This window comes from Urocitellus parryii, chromosome 9 (genome assembly GCF_045843805.1).
Source record: "Urocitellus parryii isolate mUroPar1 chromosome 9, mUroPar1.hap1, whole genome shotgun sequence".
Taxonomy (NCBI): Eukaryota; Metazoa; Chordata; class Mammalia; order Rodentia; family Sciuridae; genus Urocitellus; species Urocitellus parryii.
Genome location: NC_135539.1, coordinates 134831787 through 134850571, shown reverse-complemented (window position 1 = coordinate 134850571; position 18785 = coordinate 134831787). Strand labels below are relative to the sequence as shown.

At 34.6% G+C, this 18785-nt stretch overlaps 1 protein-coding gene across 1 annotated transcript in view; it reads left to right on the top strand.

Annotated features, from left to right (window-relative positions):
* Window positions 1–224: 224 nt before the first annotated feature.
* Window positions 225–18785, top strand: part of Axdnd1 (axonemal dynein light chain domain containing 1) — an 85944-nt gene continuing 67383 nt past the window's right edge. Inside the window, exons 1-8 of the mRNA XM_026388475.2 lie at window positions 225–318; window positions 2091–2263; window positions 2653–2756; window positions 9140–9260; window positions 10008–10093; window positions 12032–12088; window positions 12646–12748; window positions 16199–16320. Of these exons, the coding sequence (XP_026244260.2) occupies window positions 225–318; window positions 2091–2263; window positions 2653–2756; window positions 9140–9260; window positions 10008–10093; window positions 12032–12088; window positions 12646–12748; window positions 16199–16320 (860 nt within the window). The remainder of the gene's footprint in view (window positions 319–2090; window positions 2264–2652; window positions 2757–9139; window positions 9261–10007; window positions 10094–12031; window positions 12089–12645; window positions 12749–16198; window positions 16321–18785) is intronic.

Here is an 18785-nt window from a genome sequence, read left to right as displayed (position 1 = left end):
GCCAGGTGGATTCCAACTCCGAAATGAACACAAGCACGTAATAGATCTCTCTCTTTTTTTTTTTTTTGTTGTTCGTTTCTTTTGCCTACAGGACAATGTGACAGCCTGAAAGTCCTGGTACGACGGCCGATTTACTTTTAAATTAATTTGAGGAATATTTCAAATTACTAAAGAACGATAGGAGGCTCGCTCGCGCGCGCCCTCTCCCCTTTTTTTAAAAAACTATGTCTCTTCAGAAAACACCGTCCGCATCTCTGAACTCCTTATCATCTGAGGCCAAAAAGTCAAGAGTCTCTGTAGTCAAGGAGGAGACCGGAGGTAAACTTGAAGGATCCCGCCAACATAATCGCGATCATTGACAGAAATCACCTTCCATTCGCCATTTTTCATCAGACGTTTTCCCCTACCCTTTTCCCCTCCCTTCCTCTGAGCCCAGGGTCTCCCTGTGTTATCAAAGCTGGTCTCTGATGATCAAATGATCAAATGATCCTCAGTGGGCACTAGAGCTGTTTTTCTGACACTCGTTCAAGTAAAACCAAAAGCCATTTTCTTTTATAGTAGTTTAGAACCAGCCCTGTTTAATTACTCCACCTAAAGGCTATGTTTATACTTTTTCCAAATGCTGATGAGTTTTATATTGTTTTAAAAATTCACCCTCCTGTTTTAAATACAATGGCATCTTTTTTGGTAGTTGCTCTCTGACATTAAGGCACTTAAAAAGAATAATGGAGATAAGACAGACACATGCAAATCATACAAATTATGTATTTGTATCAAGTTTTAATATTTTTCTAAATGAGAGCGATTCTGTGAGCTTTTCATTCTTAGATGAATGCAGATCTACACTAGAATAAAAATTGCTGGGCTGGGGCTATAGCTCAGTGATAGATACTTTAGGAGCATGCCTGAGGCACTGGGTTCAATCCTCAGCACCACATAAAAATAAATAAAATAAAGTCATGCTGTCCATCTACAACTACAAAAAAAAAAAAAAAGATAAAAAAATAAACAAAAATTGCTAAAAGCATCCTCACCCTATTAGGATAACACTTTCTCCAGTCTCACCTTCAGGAGTTGTTGGGAGAGATTCTGCTGAAGTCCCACCTAACCTTTTTGTTTCCCCCCTATTTCTTCTGATATTCTATACCAAACCCTTGAGAGAGACTTGGTAGTATAAATCTTAAAAAAGTTTTGATGGTGATGAAAACATAGTACTTCTTTACTAAAAGTTATGAACAGTGACTACCAAACTACTTGACTGATTTCCTGGAAGCCTTTTTCCTGAATTAGCCCTACTACCCATGTTTTTTACTTCTGTGTGCTAATCAAGCTGAGGAGAATACTCTTCACAGTTCTTATTCTATCAGCTTGCTGAGATTATTCCACTTTTCATTTCCAACAATCCTACTTCTGCTTTTACTTTGTGTGTGTGTGCCAGAGATCCAATCCAAAGACTTATACATGCTAGGTAAGTACTCGGAACTGTTTTCCCAACCCCTACTTTTACTTTTAAACTCCACTCAGATCCCTTCCATCCTCAATTTTAAAAATATTTTTTAATTGTAGATGGACACGATCCTTTATTTATTTATGTTTACTTGGTGCTGAGGATCTAACCCAGTATCTCACATGTGAGAGGCAAACACTATCACTGAGCTACAACCCCAGCCCCCATCCTCAATTTAATACAGTCGTTTTACCTTTGAATTTACTTGAGAGAAATTATAAATAATCTGACAGATTGAAGAAAGATTTCTTGTTTTATTTGCATATCAAAGGGAAAATAGTTGATTCCCATCATCTTAAAGCTCTCCCAGTTAAGTGAAGTGAGTTAATTTTCAGCTTGGACTATTCAGGTTCAGCTTTGTATATGAGGTTTTGAACCTGTTGTTTGATGTGAGTAGGGTAGGTAATACATTTATTTTGACCAGATAATCTTTGGTGTTTTAAATATTATTTGTTACTATCCTTTTCAATCAGAAGCAATGTTTCTCTCTATTAGGAAAATACAGATGAGAATTATGAGGCAGTGTGGGAAGCCCCATCCAAAAACTTAGAATAAGAGCTTTTCTTTCCTTTTTCATTCTTAGGACTTCCTGAACTAAGGGAGCAAAAAAGTATGGTGGGTCATTCCAAACCCCTTCCTACTTCCCTTCAGAATGAGTTCATCCCCGAGGAGATTCTGCTTTCTCTGACCTATGCAGCCAATGCTGGTCCCTGTCCTGAATATTTACTGCCTCCTAAGAAAACTAAAACTCCAAAGGTGTGTAAGTTTGCATGTAGACTACTTGGGGATATTATCTCTTTGGTATCCTGTTTATTAAGTGTTAGTTGGGCACAGGTTATATATTCCAAGTGGTCTTAACTTTTTTTAAAGTAATTTTCTACATTGAAAACTCATGTTTTCACCGAAATTTCCAAGGCTTGAATATTTCTATTAATCTGTTTTCATGTTAACTTACCAAAATTACCATTACTTAGTTTTAATATTTGTAGAAATATTCTATTTTCAGTCTTTGCCCATGCTACTGAATAAGAATTCTGCTCTATTCCACAGGGTATCAAAATATAAATATTCAATTACTAAGAATAGATTTTTTGCTTGACTAGAGTGCCCTCTGCTGGATATCCATGTGTTTTTCTTTTTCCCAGGGTACTCTTCCACGCCCTGTAGACCATGTCTGGCAGCACCCTATTCGAAGGAATAAATTCAAATACCTGATTGACCATCCTGTCTCCCTGACAGGAGCTGCAAGGTAAAGAAGGAAGAGGTTCAGATAGATGCAGATTAATAGTCATTTTCTCATTTCATGTGACAGCTTTGGGAGGGGCAGGATTGGAGAACTCATAAAATCATTGATTATAAAACTTGCAGTATCTTTGATAAATCAGAATGCAATCCAAAAGGGTGGTCATGTTTTTGTTTATGATGATTATAAGTATGATAGCTGTAGGTATTGGCTCTGCATATTTTCAGTTTGTTTAAATTTATTTCTTTTTTGCATGTATTTGTATAGCTGTCCTTATACTCTCCTATTCCTTATTGCTACCTACTAAAAGGAGGAAGATCTGACAGGCAGAATGCCTTTAGAGTTTCCTGTATTTGTATGTATAGGTGTTTTTTGAATATCTTAGAGGAAAAAGCTTTATAATGTGGAAAACCCTGTAGAACAAGTGCTTAATTCTGGTTCTCTTCAAAGGGAACCCTTACTCTTTTATACTTTTCTAGGTCAAATCAGCAAATACTATTTATTGTTTTTGTATCATTCCTAAAACTATTGTAAGTGTCAATTTTTTTTCCTGTGAAGATTGTGACCCCATTTTATAAGTAAAATCCATTTATCAGTTTACTTCCTGCATACTGCTTGCTTACCTGTCATTTTTGTCTGAAAATGCTTATTGTACTTGGGTAGGTGATTTAGTCTTTCTGAAGTTAGTTTTCTAGTCTGTAAATAAGGTAATAAATAACTTAGGGCTGGGGTTGTGGCTCAGGGATAGAGTGCTTGCCTGGCACATGTGAGGCACTGGGTTTGATCCTCAGCACCACATAAAATAAATAAATGAAGGTATTGTGTCTGTCTACAACTAAAAAAATGTAACTCAGTTTTGTGTGCCTCTAGGGATGTTGTAAAAGTACAAATGAGATAATGAATTCAAGAGCACTTGTAAAACCATAAGTGCTATTCAAATATAAGTTGTTATTATTCAGTTATGTCTCAGTGCTACAAAGAGTGGCAGAAACTTAGTCTGTTGACTTTTGTGTCCTGGGGCTTTAGTGTCAAACAGCATCTGTATTTCATTTTATGCATTTAGATCATGGATATAATTATTAATAGTAATAATTAATAGTTATGAGATATTTAAAGTACTTTGAAAAAATAGCCATTTTTGAATGCAGCAATAAACTGACATTAAAGTTTTGATGTCAAATGGCTTCTGAGTCAGAATTTTTAAAATGTGAAAATCAGGTAAACAGATAATGTTCCCTTGCCCCTACTAAAATGTTCTTACTGTATTCTTGGGAGCTGTGAATACCTGAGAGACTCTGTCTCAAAATAAAATAAAAAAATTTTGTGTTGCTTAAGCTAAGTTTGTGGTAATTTGTTGTGGCACCAATAGAAATACACCTGCACACAACTAATAATAACAAAACGTAACTTGTCTTGCAACCTCAAATATCCAGAGCACAACAAAAAGATACAAAGTAGTATCCCTGAATCATATTTTTGATGGCTTTGTCAGAGTTTAGTGGAAAAAATAAACTACTCTAGAAAAAAGAATTTAGATATTTTTAAACAGAAAAAGAATTGAATACAAAATTGTTGGACGGGCCAAAGGAGCTGGTATGAAGCAGTGTCTGTTCAAAAAACTCCCAGGACAGGGGAAGCAGGAGGCAGCTACCAGGAAGCAGCTACCACCACAGGAGCTTTGGGTCTACGAGTATAATACCCTGGAATAGATATTTATCCCGAGCATATGCATTTTGATTTATTTATGCCATCTTACTCTATTTTCTCTTTGCATCCTTTTTTTTTTCTTATTTTTTGCTAGCTTAATAGAGTTTTTTTCCTTTTCCCTGCTTTTAAGTGGGTGATTAAAGCACAAGGAAATGATAGCACTCGTTCTCAGAGGTGAGGGCAATAGAGAAGGATGGTGTGTGAAGCTTCTGGAATAACTGGTGAAGTTTGGTTGCTAACTACAAGAATATTGGTTTCATAACAAATCAAAGAGAGTTTAGCAGGATATGGTGGCACACATCCATAATTCCAGCTACTTGGGAAACTGAGGCAGGAGGATCCCAAGTTTGAAACCTTCCTGGGTAACTTGGTAAGCCCTTTTTCAAATAAAATTTTTTTAAAAGAGCTGCTATGAGGCTGGGGATATAGCTCGGTTTGTGGAGTGCTTGTCTCACATGCACGAAGCCCTGGGTTCAGTCCCCACACCAAAAACAAAAGGGCTGATATAAGGTTATCCTTCTGTTTTAGCCTCCCAAGCTGCTGAGGTTGCTGGGTATGTGCCACTATACCCCACCAGGAATCAACATAAAAAGTAATGACAACTTTGACTAGTGATTTGGCATTGGCAAGAGACAAGAGGACCACTATTAAGAGGAGGGTGACCATAGAATTAATAAGTGGTGGTAGATGGCAGAATAGAGAAGTTCACATTCCTGGCTGCTCTGTGGAGTGAAACAAAGAAAACTAATAGGCAGCTTCTCAGCAAGTGAGGTACTGGAAACCTTCAGGGACACTATGAGTATACACAGTGGAAACTGCTGCCTCAGATTCATACTGTTACATGGGTAGACACACAAACAACATGAAAAAGCAAGGGGAAAAAATCACTCCAAGAAAACCAAGATACTCCAATAACAGAATCTATCAACACCACAGAAATGTCAGAGGAATTTGGACTGCATTTAGTTAAACTGATCTGAAAAGTAAAGGATGATGTAAGACAGCAAATACATGTAGCAAAAGATCACTTCAATAAAGAGATAGATTTGGGGAGGGGGGACACAAACAGAAATCCTTGAAATAAAGGAAATAATAGACCAAATTAAAAATTCAATAGAAAGCATCGCCAAAAGAGTAGACCATTTGGAAGGCAGAATCTTAGGCAATGAAGACAAAATATGTAATCTTGAAAATAAAGTGGACCACGGAGAGATGTTAAGAAACTATGAACAGAACTAATAAGAATTATGGGAAAATATAAAAAGAGCCAACAGATAAAGGCATGGAGATACAAACCGAAGGAATGCATGATCTTTTCAATGAAATAATAACAGATAATTTCTTAAATATAAAGAATGAAATGGAAAATCAAATACAAGAGGCTTACAGGACCCCAAATGTGCAGAATTACAACAGACCCACATCTTTATAATGAAAACGCCTAGCATACAGAATAAGGCTAGAATTTAAAGGCTGTGAGAGAAAAATATCAGATTACATATAGGGGAAACCAATATGGATCTCAGCTGATTTCTTAACCCAGACCCACAAAGCTAGGAGATCCTAGAATAACATAAATCAAGCTCTGAAAAAAAATGAATGCCAGCCAAGGATCCTATATCCAGCAAAATTAAGTTTCACATTTGAAGATGAAATAAAACCTTTTATGACAAACAAAAGTTAAAAGAATTCACAACCAGGGCTGGGGTTGTGGCACGGTGATAGTACACTTGCCTAGCATGCCTGAGGCACTGGGTTCAATCTCCAGCACCACAATTAAAAAAAAAAAAAACACCAAAAAACTAAATAAACAAATTAAAGGTATTGTGTCCATCTACAACTAAAAATAGTTTTAAAAAATAATTTGCAACCAGAAAGCCTGCACTTCAGAATATTCTCAACAAAATATTCCATGAAGATGAAATGGGAAAAAAAAGTAAAAACCAATGAAGGGAAGAACTACACTAAAGGAACAGTCAATCAGAGGAGAAACTAATTCAAATTAAAAACTAGAAATAAACCAAAATGACCAGGAACAAATCATATATCAGTAATAACCTTGAACATTAATGGCCTAAACTCATCAAAAGACATAGACTGGCTGATTGGATTAAAAAACAAGGCCCAGGGCTAGGGTTGTGGCTCAGCAGTAGAGCGCTCGCCTAACATTTGCGAGTCCCTGGGTTCTATCCTCAGCACCACATAAAAAAAAAATAATTAAAATAAAGATATTGTGTCCAACTAAAAAATAAATATTAAAAAACAACAAAAACAAGACCCAACAATATGCTGTCTCCAAGAGACTCATCTCATAGGCAAAGATATCCACAGACTGAAGGTGAAAGGATGGGAAAAAACAGATCACTCACATGGATCATGTAAACAAGCAGGGGTTTCTAGCCTCATATCAGATAAAGTGGACCTCAAGCTAAAGTTAATCAGAAGGGATGAAGTAGGACATTCCATACTGCTTAAGGGAATTATACATCAACAAGATATAACAATCACAAATATCTATGCCCCAAGCAATGAAGCATCTATGTACATCAAACAAACTCTTCTGAATGGGCAAGAATCAAATAGATCACAATCCAATAATACTGAGTGACTTTAACTCACCTCTCTGAATCTTCCAAACAAAAACTTCAAAACTATAGAACTAAATAATACAATCAATAATTTAGATTTAACAGACATATAGAATATTTCATCCATTAATGATGGAATGCACTTTCTTCTCAGTAGCACATGGATCCTTCTCTAATATAGACCATGTTATGTAAGCTATCACATGTGTTGGCATACAATTGCAAAATTACCTTAATATATTTTTGGCATCTGTGGGATTATTTTGATAGCTCCCTTTCCATTGGTATTAAATTGTGTGTTCTTATTTTTTCTTTAGACTTGTTAGATTTTTATCAAATTTTAGCTGTATTATTTCTTCTCTAGATCATATATTTCTGCTCCTACTCTTATTTTTCCTTCCTACTACTTAATTTGAAAATAACTTGATTGTTATTCTAGCTTCTTTCTGATACAAGTACTTTAAGTTATAAATGTTAATCTGAGTACTATTTAATCCCAGAGATCCTGGTATTTTAAGTTTTTATTATCACTTTGTTCAAAGCACTTCTTATTTACTTTCCTTGTGCTTTATTCCTTGACCTCAGAAATATTTATAAATGTGCCATTTAATTTTGAAATAGTTGGCATGGGGGTGGGGTTCTGTATATCTTAAGGTAATTGGTTTCTGATATAATAAATCATGCAGGAATTACAGTCTGCATGATGTCAAATTTTAGAAAAAGTAATGTAAATGCTTTTTTGTATTGATTGTTTTGGTTACATACATGCAAAAGCTGATCAAATTGCGTACTTCATATATGCATTTTATTGTACTTGAATTATACCTCAATAAAACCATGGGGAAAAAGAATTAATAAGTGGTAGCAGTAGATTGGATATTAGGTACAAAGGATGGGAAGGGATTGATTATAGATGTTGAGATTTTGGTGAAGAGAGTGGTGGTGTAAATTGACAGTGAATACTAGAGGGGGAAAAGAAGGAACGGAAGAACGATTTAGTTATGCCTACAGGGTAACATCTATGATAATGTGAGATTTGATGATATTGTCAAGGAAGAAAATGTAGGGGAAAGAAGAGTAAGAGGGATGAAGATGCAACTTTGTAGAGTACTTCCATTTAGTAGCAGGAGAGCACAAAGAAGTCTAAGAAAGTAGAAAGGATAAACCAGGAGCATCTAGTACCACAGGAAATTGAGGAGGAGAGTGTTTTTAAACAGAGATGATCAGTCCTAGAAAATATTCCACAGTGTAGTGGAAGATAACTAATAAGAAATTATTTAACTTGGCAGTGGGAAGTATCATTGGCTTTTTGGAGAATGGTTTTGAGGGATGTTTGGGTAGGAAATAGATTGAAGGGAAATTTTAGGAAGTTTGATATTTAACAGAAAGCAAGGGATAGATAGATAGCCAGTCAGCCATATAGAACAGTCATGCACAAGCTGGTAATGTCTGGTCAAGAAAAAGATTTTTAGAGAAAAGACTAAAATTGTAGGAAATACACAGAAATTATGATTGATGGAACAGGAGCTGTGAGGGTATGGGCAAAGATGTAATGAAGGTACACAAGTGGAAGGAATAACCATAGAAACAGTATCTTAACCTGAGATGGAAGGAAAAGAAAGAGTTTATGATGAGAATGAGAAATATCAGATAGAAAAGAGGAAGAATGCATGGCAACTTGTACCTAGTGCCTCAAGAGAGTTTGAGGTAAGGAGATCAGTTTTTCCTGACATAAATGACATTTTACTCACTGGTAAGATATGTGTCTATACTGAATATGTAAGGCTTTTTCTTGTCATCATTCCCTAAACAATTTAGCATAACAACTCTTTTTTTTTTTTAAAGAGAGAGAGAGAGAGAGAATTTTAATATTTATTTTTTAGTTTTCGGCAGACCCAACATCTTTGTTTGTATATGGTGCTGAGGATCGAACCCTGGCCGCACGCATGCCAGGCGAGCGCGCCACCGCCTGAGCCACATCCCCAGCCCCGCATAACAACTCTTTACCATCTGTATTTAGTTAGCTAGAAAGAACAGTTATTTTTTAAAATATATTTTTATATATCTGTATTTTCTATATTTTCTCATTTTTAGGGACATTTCTTTTCTGTATGACATAAAACGTGTAAAAGGAGAGATTAGAGAGAATGTAGTTTGTCCTCCACGTATGGACCGTTCATTAGAGTCACATGATGGTGCCATGGTGCCTCATAAGGTAAAGTATTTGAAAAGTCATCTCTCCTCCTTTGTTTTAAAAATAATTTCCCCCCAATATAAGGCAATCTGACACTATACCACTGCATTGTATATTTGTTTTCATAGAGCTTTCCAATTATTTCTTTAAAAGGGTAGTTAGTGGGAAAAGATCAAAGATGTTTAAGCCATTTTTCAAACCACAGTTATCTGCTTTCATCTAGAAAAGTATGGGAGACTAGGTTTTCCCCTAACAGAAATCCACATGTAATTTTGTAGAATTCTTATCCTTGGTATGTTGCTAAATTGAATTTTAAGCTTCCTACTGAATCAAATAAAAAAAGAGTTAATGAATTTCTAAATGCAGTTGGCCCTCTACACTTGAGGATTCCCCACCTGCATATACAACAAACCACAGATAGAAAATATTAGAAAAAATATTGTCTTTGTGCTGAATATAAGTCCTTTTCTTGTCATTATTCCCTAAACCATTCAGTATAACAATTTTTTTTCCATCTGTATGGGGGCCTGGACCACCCCCTGCACATATAAAGGGATGATTGTACTAGAACTAAAGTTGCTCTCTAACTCATGGCTATTTTTAACATGTGCTCTGCTTAATTTTTTTTTGTCATCTGTATTGACCCACATTGCTAATATTGTTATTTCTCTAGTCAAAATATTTCAATAAATAGTATACCTTTGGGGTATTTGTGCAATTTAATTTTTTTCATCTATTTAGATGGTCTTCATTTTCTTTTCTTTTCAGCCAAAGACATTAACAGATACTTTGATTCCTGAAGAATTTCATATCGTGTCAAGTACAGGAGTTTCAGGTTTAGAGTGTTATGACGAGTGAGTACTATGTTGTGTATTGAATATCTGAGGTGCCCAACCATTGTTCCCCCTTCCCACACACAGAAGAACCTGAGAGCAGTACATCATGTTCATGTAGTGTGAAAATATTTGGGCTAGCCACCTTAATGCAATTTAAGAAAGATGCCACAACTAATGAGAAAGACTTAAAAACGTTTGGTATTTTAGTAATTAACTCTTCTCTATCTTTTCCTGCCATTTAATTTTGAATTTTTTAAAAAATGGAACTTTGGGGAATGAATCTACCACACTGTGTATGACTAGACCATAGTAAATCCCATGTGTGTGTGTGTGTGTGTGTGTGTGTATACATATATATAAAGTTATATATTGATTGAAATAATAATAATAGTAATAATAATAAAAATACTAGAAAGGAGATGAGTAGAATAGATGGATCAGGGGAAGGAGGAAGGAAGGGAAAGGGAAGGTTTTGGGGAATGAGATTGATCAAATTATGTGCATGTATGAATATAGCATAATGAATCTTACAATGTACAATTATAATGCACCAATAAAAATAAATAAAAATGGGATTTTTTCTGAGTGCTTTTTTGTTCTGAATGCTTGACCATGTCCTTTAGGAATGGTTATGATCAATGACCACGCAGACAAAGTAAAGTAATAAAGTCAGGATTTCATAATGCACACTCAGAGATTTGATCCAGACTGCAGACCAGTCATTGATTCCTGTTTGTCTGATTGACAATGAGATCTTGCTTTTATTTTCTGAAGCAACATTTAATTGTTTTATAGTTTAAAAAACTAGAACTTTGGACTATGGTTTTTTTAATAAAACATTCAGAGGATGTCACTCTTTGGATCTTATATATTATATAATAACATGGCATTTCCTTATAAGAACAGTATTTTGAAAGTACAACTATGTGGAATACATTTTTTGGGTTACTTTCTGTTGTTTTTTATATAATTCTGATAACTGATAAAAAAATTACAAAAGTAGGACAAGGAAATCCCACATGCTCTTTATCCTGATTCATTGGGTATTTATGTTTTGTTCTGTTTGCTTTTACATATACACACATACTTTAAATGTATGTTTTTTAATCCAGGCATCAGGAAAAATGGGTTCTAGTTTCATAATAGCTTCTTAAACAGTTTATAACCTGTTTAGTAAGTTAAATTTGTTGACTTCAATATTTTTAGGATAGCCTTCTACCTTTTTTCTTTTCTTTTGTGGTGCTGAGGATTGAACCCAGGTCCTTGCGCATGTTAGGTAAGCCCTTTACCACTGAGCTAAAAACCCAGCCCCTCCTTTCACCTTTGAAATAGCTAAAAAGACATGTTTTTTTTTCTTTTATTGAATTTTATTGAATTGAAATTTTCAAATTTTGACACATCAAGGAATGTGATAAAATCTCCTTTACTAAAATGTTCCAAATATGACAAAGGTCATTATATCTAAATTTGTAGATGTCTGTAGATATTTGGTATTATCTTGTCTGCAAATGGCAGACCTTTATCATCACCTTCAAGCTTCTAAATTCCATGAAGTATTTTTCTTGAACTGGGGATAGAACCCAGGGGTGCTCTATCACTGAACTAAAGCTCCAGCTCTTTTTTATATTTTATTTTGAGACAGGTTGCTAATTTGCCCATGTTAGTCTTGAACTCTGGATCCTCCTGACTCAGCCTCAGAGTAGCTGGAATTACATGTGTGTGCCACTGTACCTGGCTCCATTAGGTTTTAATTTTATCATGTGATTTATTCTGATTTCTTTTAGTAGAGAACGATACTTAGAAACCAAGATTCTGGGTATTAGGTATGCTAATTGATAAACAGGCCAGAGTATTATCTGTACTGGGCCTTGTGCATGCTAAGCTCATGCCCTACCACTGAGCTACATCTCAAAATATTTTCTTAAAATAACATTCACTCATTTTTTAAAATTGTAGCAAATATACTACTCTCCTGACAGATAGTGAAAACAGGCTGTTACTCTTCCCATCCATGTGAGTATAATTTATTTTCTTAAGTATTTTTAGAATAATTAGATACACATATATTTCTTTTTATTGGTATTTTATTAAGTAAAATATTATAACAATAATTGCTTATAATTCTGTCATATAAACAATTTTATATGTCCAATTGTATATTTCAATTTGTTAATTTATCAACTTTATTTAAGTACTGTAAAATTCTTTTATATTCTACATTTAATCTTTAGTATTTCTCCATTTTGCTAGTTTATCTTTCTTTGTTCTTTTTCTTTTCCTACCTTGTGAGGTAACCGATGTTAATCATCCTACACAATAGTTCTATGGAATCTTTGAAGGGATAATTATTTTAAGAAAAAGAAGATCATGCTATTTGCAATTTTCTTATTTTTAATTTTTCACTGTATTACTTATATCCTACTCTATCAGCAGGTGTATGTTTAATGCTTTAAAACACCATTAATATTACATCATATATACATTTTCATTAAAAGTTTTACATTCTTTTTGTCACTTGAGATGGCTTTTTGTAATGCTAATTGTATAAGTCTACCACCTTAATCTTTTAGGAAACCTAATAAAAGAGTAGAAGTGATCAAGCTGAATGATGTGATGGATATTATGCTGGAGAGGGCTGGTATAGAAAGTGAGGAATATAGAGGACCAACCAAGGTAATTGTAAAGATCAGTGTAACCCAGAAGTAGAGCATGTACTCTGGAAGCAGAATGCCTGGGCTGGAATACTGACTCTGCCATTTATTAGTGGGTGACCTTGGGCAAATCATTTAATGTCCTTTTGCCTTAGTTTCCTAACTTGTAAATCATAGTTAATAATAGTATCTACCTCATGGGGGTTAATGTGAGATGAAATGAAATAATAACTATAAAGTACTTGCACATAGTAAACACTATATAATTATTTTTTAGTATAGTTATATATTGCTTAATAATGGGGATATACTCTGAGAAATACATTGTTAGGCAATTTTGTCACTGTGTCAGTATCATAGTGTATACTTACAAAAATCTGTATACACAACCTAGACTACTACACATCTAGGATATATGGCATATCCTATTACTACTGCAAGTTACTGTACTGAATACCATGGGCAGTTGCAACACTATGGTTAATATTTATGTATTTAATTACAGAAAAGGGCAGTGAAAATTAATTAAAATTAAAAGGTGAGAGGAATTTTTCAGCTCCATTAGGGATCATCCTCATATATGTGGTTTGCTGTTGACGGAAATGTTGTTATGCAACAAAAACATGGCTGTATTATTATTATTGTACTTCATTGAACATAATGCATCAGTGATTTTAAGACCTTTGTTAGTTATTCATTTTTACTTTTAATTGGCATAATGATTATGTATATTTATTGGGTAGGTGCAATGTGATATTTCAAAATATGTATAAAATGTGCAATGATCAGATCAGCACCTCCAACATTTATAATTTCTTTTTCTGAGAAAATTTAATATCCTCTCTACTGGCTATTTTGATATATGCATTAATTGTCAATCATAGTTAACTCTACTGTGCTCTAGAAGTCATTTCTTCTAACTGCAAGAATTTCATTCTTTTTAATGAATGAGTAATTTTCAATTGTGTATGTATACAATATTATCTTTTCAGTCATGATGAACACTTAGTTTGATTTCATATCTTGGCTGAGTTCCCCTTTCATTCTCCCTTGGCATTTCCTCAGCATTTGTTATTTTTAAGACTCTCATTATTTTATGTTCCATTAAACATATGTTTTTACCACTTGTCACTTTTATTTGTATTTAATGAAAGAACTCTCTCAGTCTTAGATATAGACTTTTTGGGCTATTTCTTTTCTGTTTTATACATTTTTACTTGCATAGAATTTGAAACAAGGCACTCTGATGTGGCCTTTACCTGGCATCTTCGTCTGTTTTCTGCTGTTATCACAGAGTACCACAATCTGGATGATTTATAAACATTAGTGGATTATTTGACTCATAGTTCTGGAGGCTGGCAAGTCTAAGAACATGGCACCAGCATCTGGTGAGAGTCTTCATGCAGTGTCATTCCATAGTAGAAGGTAGAGGGGCAAGTGATCTCACAGGAAAGAGAGAGAGAGAGAGAGAGAGAGAGAGAGAGAGAGAGAGAAGAAATCGATTGGATTCATTCTTTTATCAGGAGCCCATTCCTCACTTCCTCAATAGCATTAATCCAATCACTGCCTACAGACCCCATTTTTAATTATCACAATGGCAGTTATACTTTAACATGAATCTTGAAGGGGACATTGAAAGCATAGCACCCAGATTCTCCATCCAGTTGTTTGCATTGTACCTTATTTGCTTTATCATTCTCTCTCCTCTATATATGCAGTTTTTTTCCTTGACCATTTTAGAGTAAGTTGGAGATATCAAACCTCTTTACCATTAAATATGTCAGTGTTTACTCCTACTAACAAGAATATTCTCTTAAATATCCATAATCTAGTTATTAAAATCAAGAAATTTAACCCAAAGGACTTAAAATGAGCATACTCAGTGACACAGCCATATCAATGTTTATATAGCAGCTCAATTTGCAATAGCTAAGCTATGGAACCAACCTAAGTAACCTTCAACAGATGAATGGATAAAGAAACTGTGGTATATATACACACAATGAAATATTACTCAGCCTTAAAGAAGAATTAAATTATGGCATTTGCTGATAAATGGATGGAACTAGAGAATATTATGCTAAGCAAAATAAGCCAATCCCAAAGAACCAAAGGCTGAATGTTTTCTCTGATATGCAGATGCTAATTCACAATGTGGGGGTCTAGGGAAGAATAGAAGTACTTTGAATTAGACATAGGGGAATGAAGGAAGGGGAGAGAAGGTATGAGGGTAGAAAGCATAGTAGAATGAATCAGACATTATTACCTATGTGCATATATGATTATATGACCTGTGTAACTCTGCATCATGTACAACCAGACAAATGAGAAGTTATGCTCCATTTACGATGTATCAAAATGCATTCTACTGTCATGTATACCTAATTAGGACAAATAAAAAAGGAACTTAAACCCAAAAAACAAAAAAATGAGGAAATTTAACATAGATATTATAGAATTATCTGATGTTCATGCTCAAATTTTATATTTAATCAATTGTCCTTATAATGGCTTTTTTTGGGGTACTGGGGATTGAACTCAGGGGTGCTTAACCTCTGAGCCATATCTGGAGCCCTTTCTTATATTTTATTTAGAGACAGGGTCTTGCTAAGTTGCTTAGGGCTTCACTACGTTGCTGAAGTTGGCTTTGAACTCACAATCCTCCTGTCTCAGCCTCTTGACCACTGGGAATTCAGGTGTGTGCCACCACACCCAATCCCTATGATGTCTTTTATAGCTACCTTTCCCTCCTAGTCTAACATCCCAGGACCACACAGTGCTTTTTGTTGTCATATTCCTTTATAGACAACTTTTTTTTTTAGTTGTTAATGGACATTTATTTATTTGTTAACTTATATGTGGTGCTGAGAATTGAACCCAGTGTCTCACATATGCTAGGAAAGTGCTCTATCACTGAGCCACAACCTCAGCCTCTTTTTAGACAACTTTAATTTGAAACAATTCTTCAGCCTTTCTTTGTATTTATTGACCTTGGTTTTGAAGAGCACAGGCTTCTTTATTCTACAGAATAACTTATAGAATGTTTCTCAGTTGTGATTTGTCTGATGTATACGCTCATGATTAGATTCATGTTTTGTATTTTTTTTTATATTTATTTTTTAGTTTTTGGCGGACACAACATCTTTGTTGGTATGTGGTGCTGAGGATCGAACCCGGGCCGCACGCATGCCAGGCGAGCGCGCTACCGCTTGAGCCACATCCCCAGCCCCATGTTTTGTATTTTTAGCAGGTATCACATAAAAGTAATATTGTGATGACCTCTATGCACCACAAATAGATGCACAATTAGAGAGGTTTTTAAAAATCATCATTTTTGTAAATGTGTATGAACATGTCAATCAAGGAGTTACTAAAATTTGTTCATGTTTAGAATACTTACCTCCTAAAATGTTTTTTTTTTTTTTCTGGTAAGACTGTGATAATGCTGATTAATTTGCTTATTTTCTGCCAGATGCACCAGCTACTACATATTTTGAAGAAGGAGCAGACAATTTACAATACAGTCTTTCATGAACTTATTCGGCAGGTCAGTGTGGACTGTGCAGATAGAGGAGAACTGCTGTCCAAAATCAGGTTAGAGCTATTATTGGAATGTTCCAACTTTTGGATTTCATATTAGAATTATGTTTATATCTACTTTTGAGAAAGCCACAAAAACACTTCTCCATTGGACTGATAATGAGGAACCTAGTTGCATTTTATTATATTTTCTTTTTTAAAAAATATTTATTTTTAGTTGTAGTTAGACACATATCTTTATTTTATTTTATTTTTTATTTTTTATGCTTTTATTTATTTAGTTATTTATTTATTTTTTTTATTGGTTGTTCACAACATTACAAAGCTCTTGACATATCATATTTCATACATTAGATTGAAGTGGGTTATGAACTCCCAATTTTACCCCAAATGCAGATTGCAGAATCACTTATTTTTTGTTTGGATACAATATCTTTATTTAATTTATTTATTTTTATGTGGTGCTGAGGATTGAACCCAGGGCCTTGCACATGCTAGGCAAGCACTGTACCCCTGAGCCACAATCCCAGCCCCTTATTATGTTTTCTGTAGTTAACTCTTCATGTTGGTGTGAAATCTTGTTAAACGTGTGAGCCTTAGTATTCTCATTTGTAAGTGAAAATAATAGCTACTGTGAAAGTTTTCATTTTTTCTATCAATTCATTCATAAGCCAACAATTTTTATTGAGTACCTATGCTGTACCAAGTATTGAGAGACTTCATAGGAATGCAGTGAGGTTTTTTAAATGAGGATGCTGAAGTAGGTCCTGAATAAATATAATTATTAGCAACAAGGATGACAAATACTATTGTTACTATAATTCTTATAACTGTAGAACTTTCCAAAAAGTTGAAAGAATAATATATATCTATATTGACTTGCTCTGGGGCAAGAGGAAAATTATTAGATCTCTCTGAATATTGGTTTCTTCTAAATGAGGTATAAATCTGCTCACTGTCTGATTTATGGAAGCTGATTTTCTGCTATCTGACAGTACTGAGAAACTCAGAGGAAAGCCATTAAGATTAGATACAATAAAGTAGTTAGAATACCGTGGAAAACCCAAAGTGCCAAATGAGAATGAGGATAGGGACAACTAAGGTCTGAGTTGTCAATCTAAGAAACAAGCCAAGAGTGGTAGAAGCAGCAGGGCAAAGAACTACACAACTAACTGTGTGTAAACAGCGTTGGTCAGCTTTCTGTCATTTTCATGATGATTTATTAACATTAGTATTCTTCATTGTGAAGCTCATACTGGGAAGATCTTAACTGTGGAAACCTCAGGGCATAAGTCAGGGATTCCTTTCTGAAAAGAGAATCTGTATTTGCTCCCTCTGGGACACAGGCTTCCTGTGGCAGTCCTGTGCTTGCCCTGGTCTCCCATTTTGAAGTGGGCCCGAGACCTATCTCTGCATCCCAATGTTGATATTCTTCCTGGGGCAACTTTGATCCTGGGTTTGCTTACTGAAACACAACTATCTCCCATACCACTCGTTTCTTGTTTGTTCTTTTCATTTTCCATCCCTGGAGATTTGTATTCTTTTGGCAGGCCCAGTAATGCTTTGTAAAGTATGCGCCTATGGATATAATGGTGTAACAGTGGGGGGGATCTAGTGGTATTGGAATGGGAAGGACCTTCAGAGTGTCTAGTCCCTATATTACCAGGAGCAGAAGTCCTAAAATTGATACTTTCCAATGTTTGAGCTCTATATTGAACTTATGAGTTTCCTGTTACTTTAAGTGTTTAAATAAGGGCTAGATAATCCTTTCTTTCAGTGGGTGAGAGATTAGTCTAAATGACCAGTTCAATTAAAAGATATTATAGTTATCAGACTTCATGCTTAGGATATAATACCTAGATCACTTTTACTATCAGTAGAAGTAAGTTATAGTATTTATACTTTATCATCTAAGGTGATTTCCAGATATCTCATTTGGTTTTATTTAGAAGCAAAAACAAAAAGAAAAAGAAAAGAAAAAAAGACTTCTTTGAATTAAAGTTCTTTGTTTATTTTTAAACAGGTGTATTTTTACATTTAGTTAGTTTGAGGAAAGTGTTGTTATTTATGAATTTGATTACTTATTAAAAAAACTCACTAAATTCAAGGAACTCTGTGGATGAGTTTCTCAGCACTGTCAGCAGAAAACCAGGTTCCATAAATCAGGTACTCTGTTTGAAAGGGAAATTTGCTCCTGGTAATATAGGGACTAGACACTCTGAAGGTCCTTCCCATTCCAATACCACTAGAATCCCTACTGTTTACACAATTTTATCCATAGGCGCAAACTTCACAAAGCATTACTGGGCTTGCAAAATGAATACAAATCTCTAGGGATGGAAAATGAAAACAAACAAACAATCCTAATATAAAAAATATAAGAGATAGTTCCTTTCCCCACAGCATTTATAATCTGGAAAAAGAAATAAAAACAGGTCCTTATTTTTATTTTACATTTCAGTTATCATATTCCGAATAATTATGGCTCTGGTTATAATTTTCCACAATTATTCATTCAC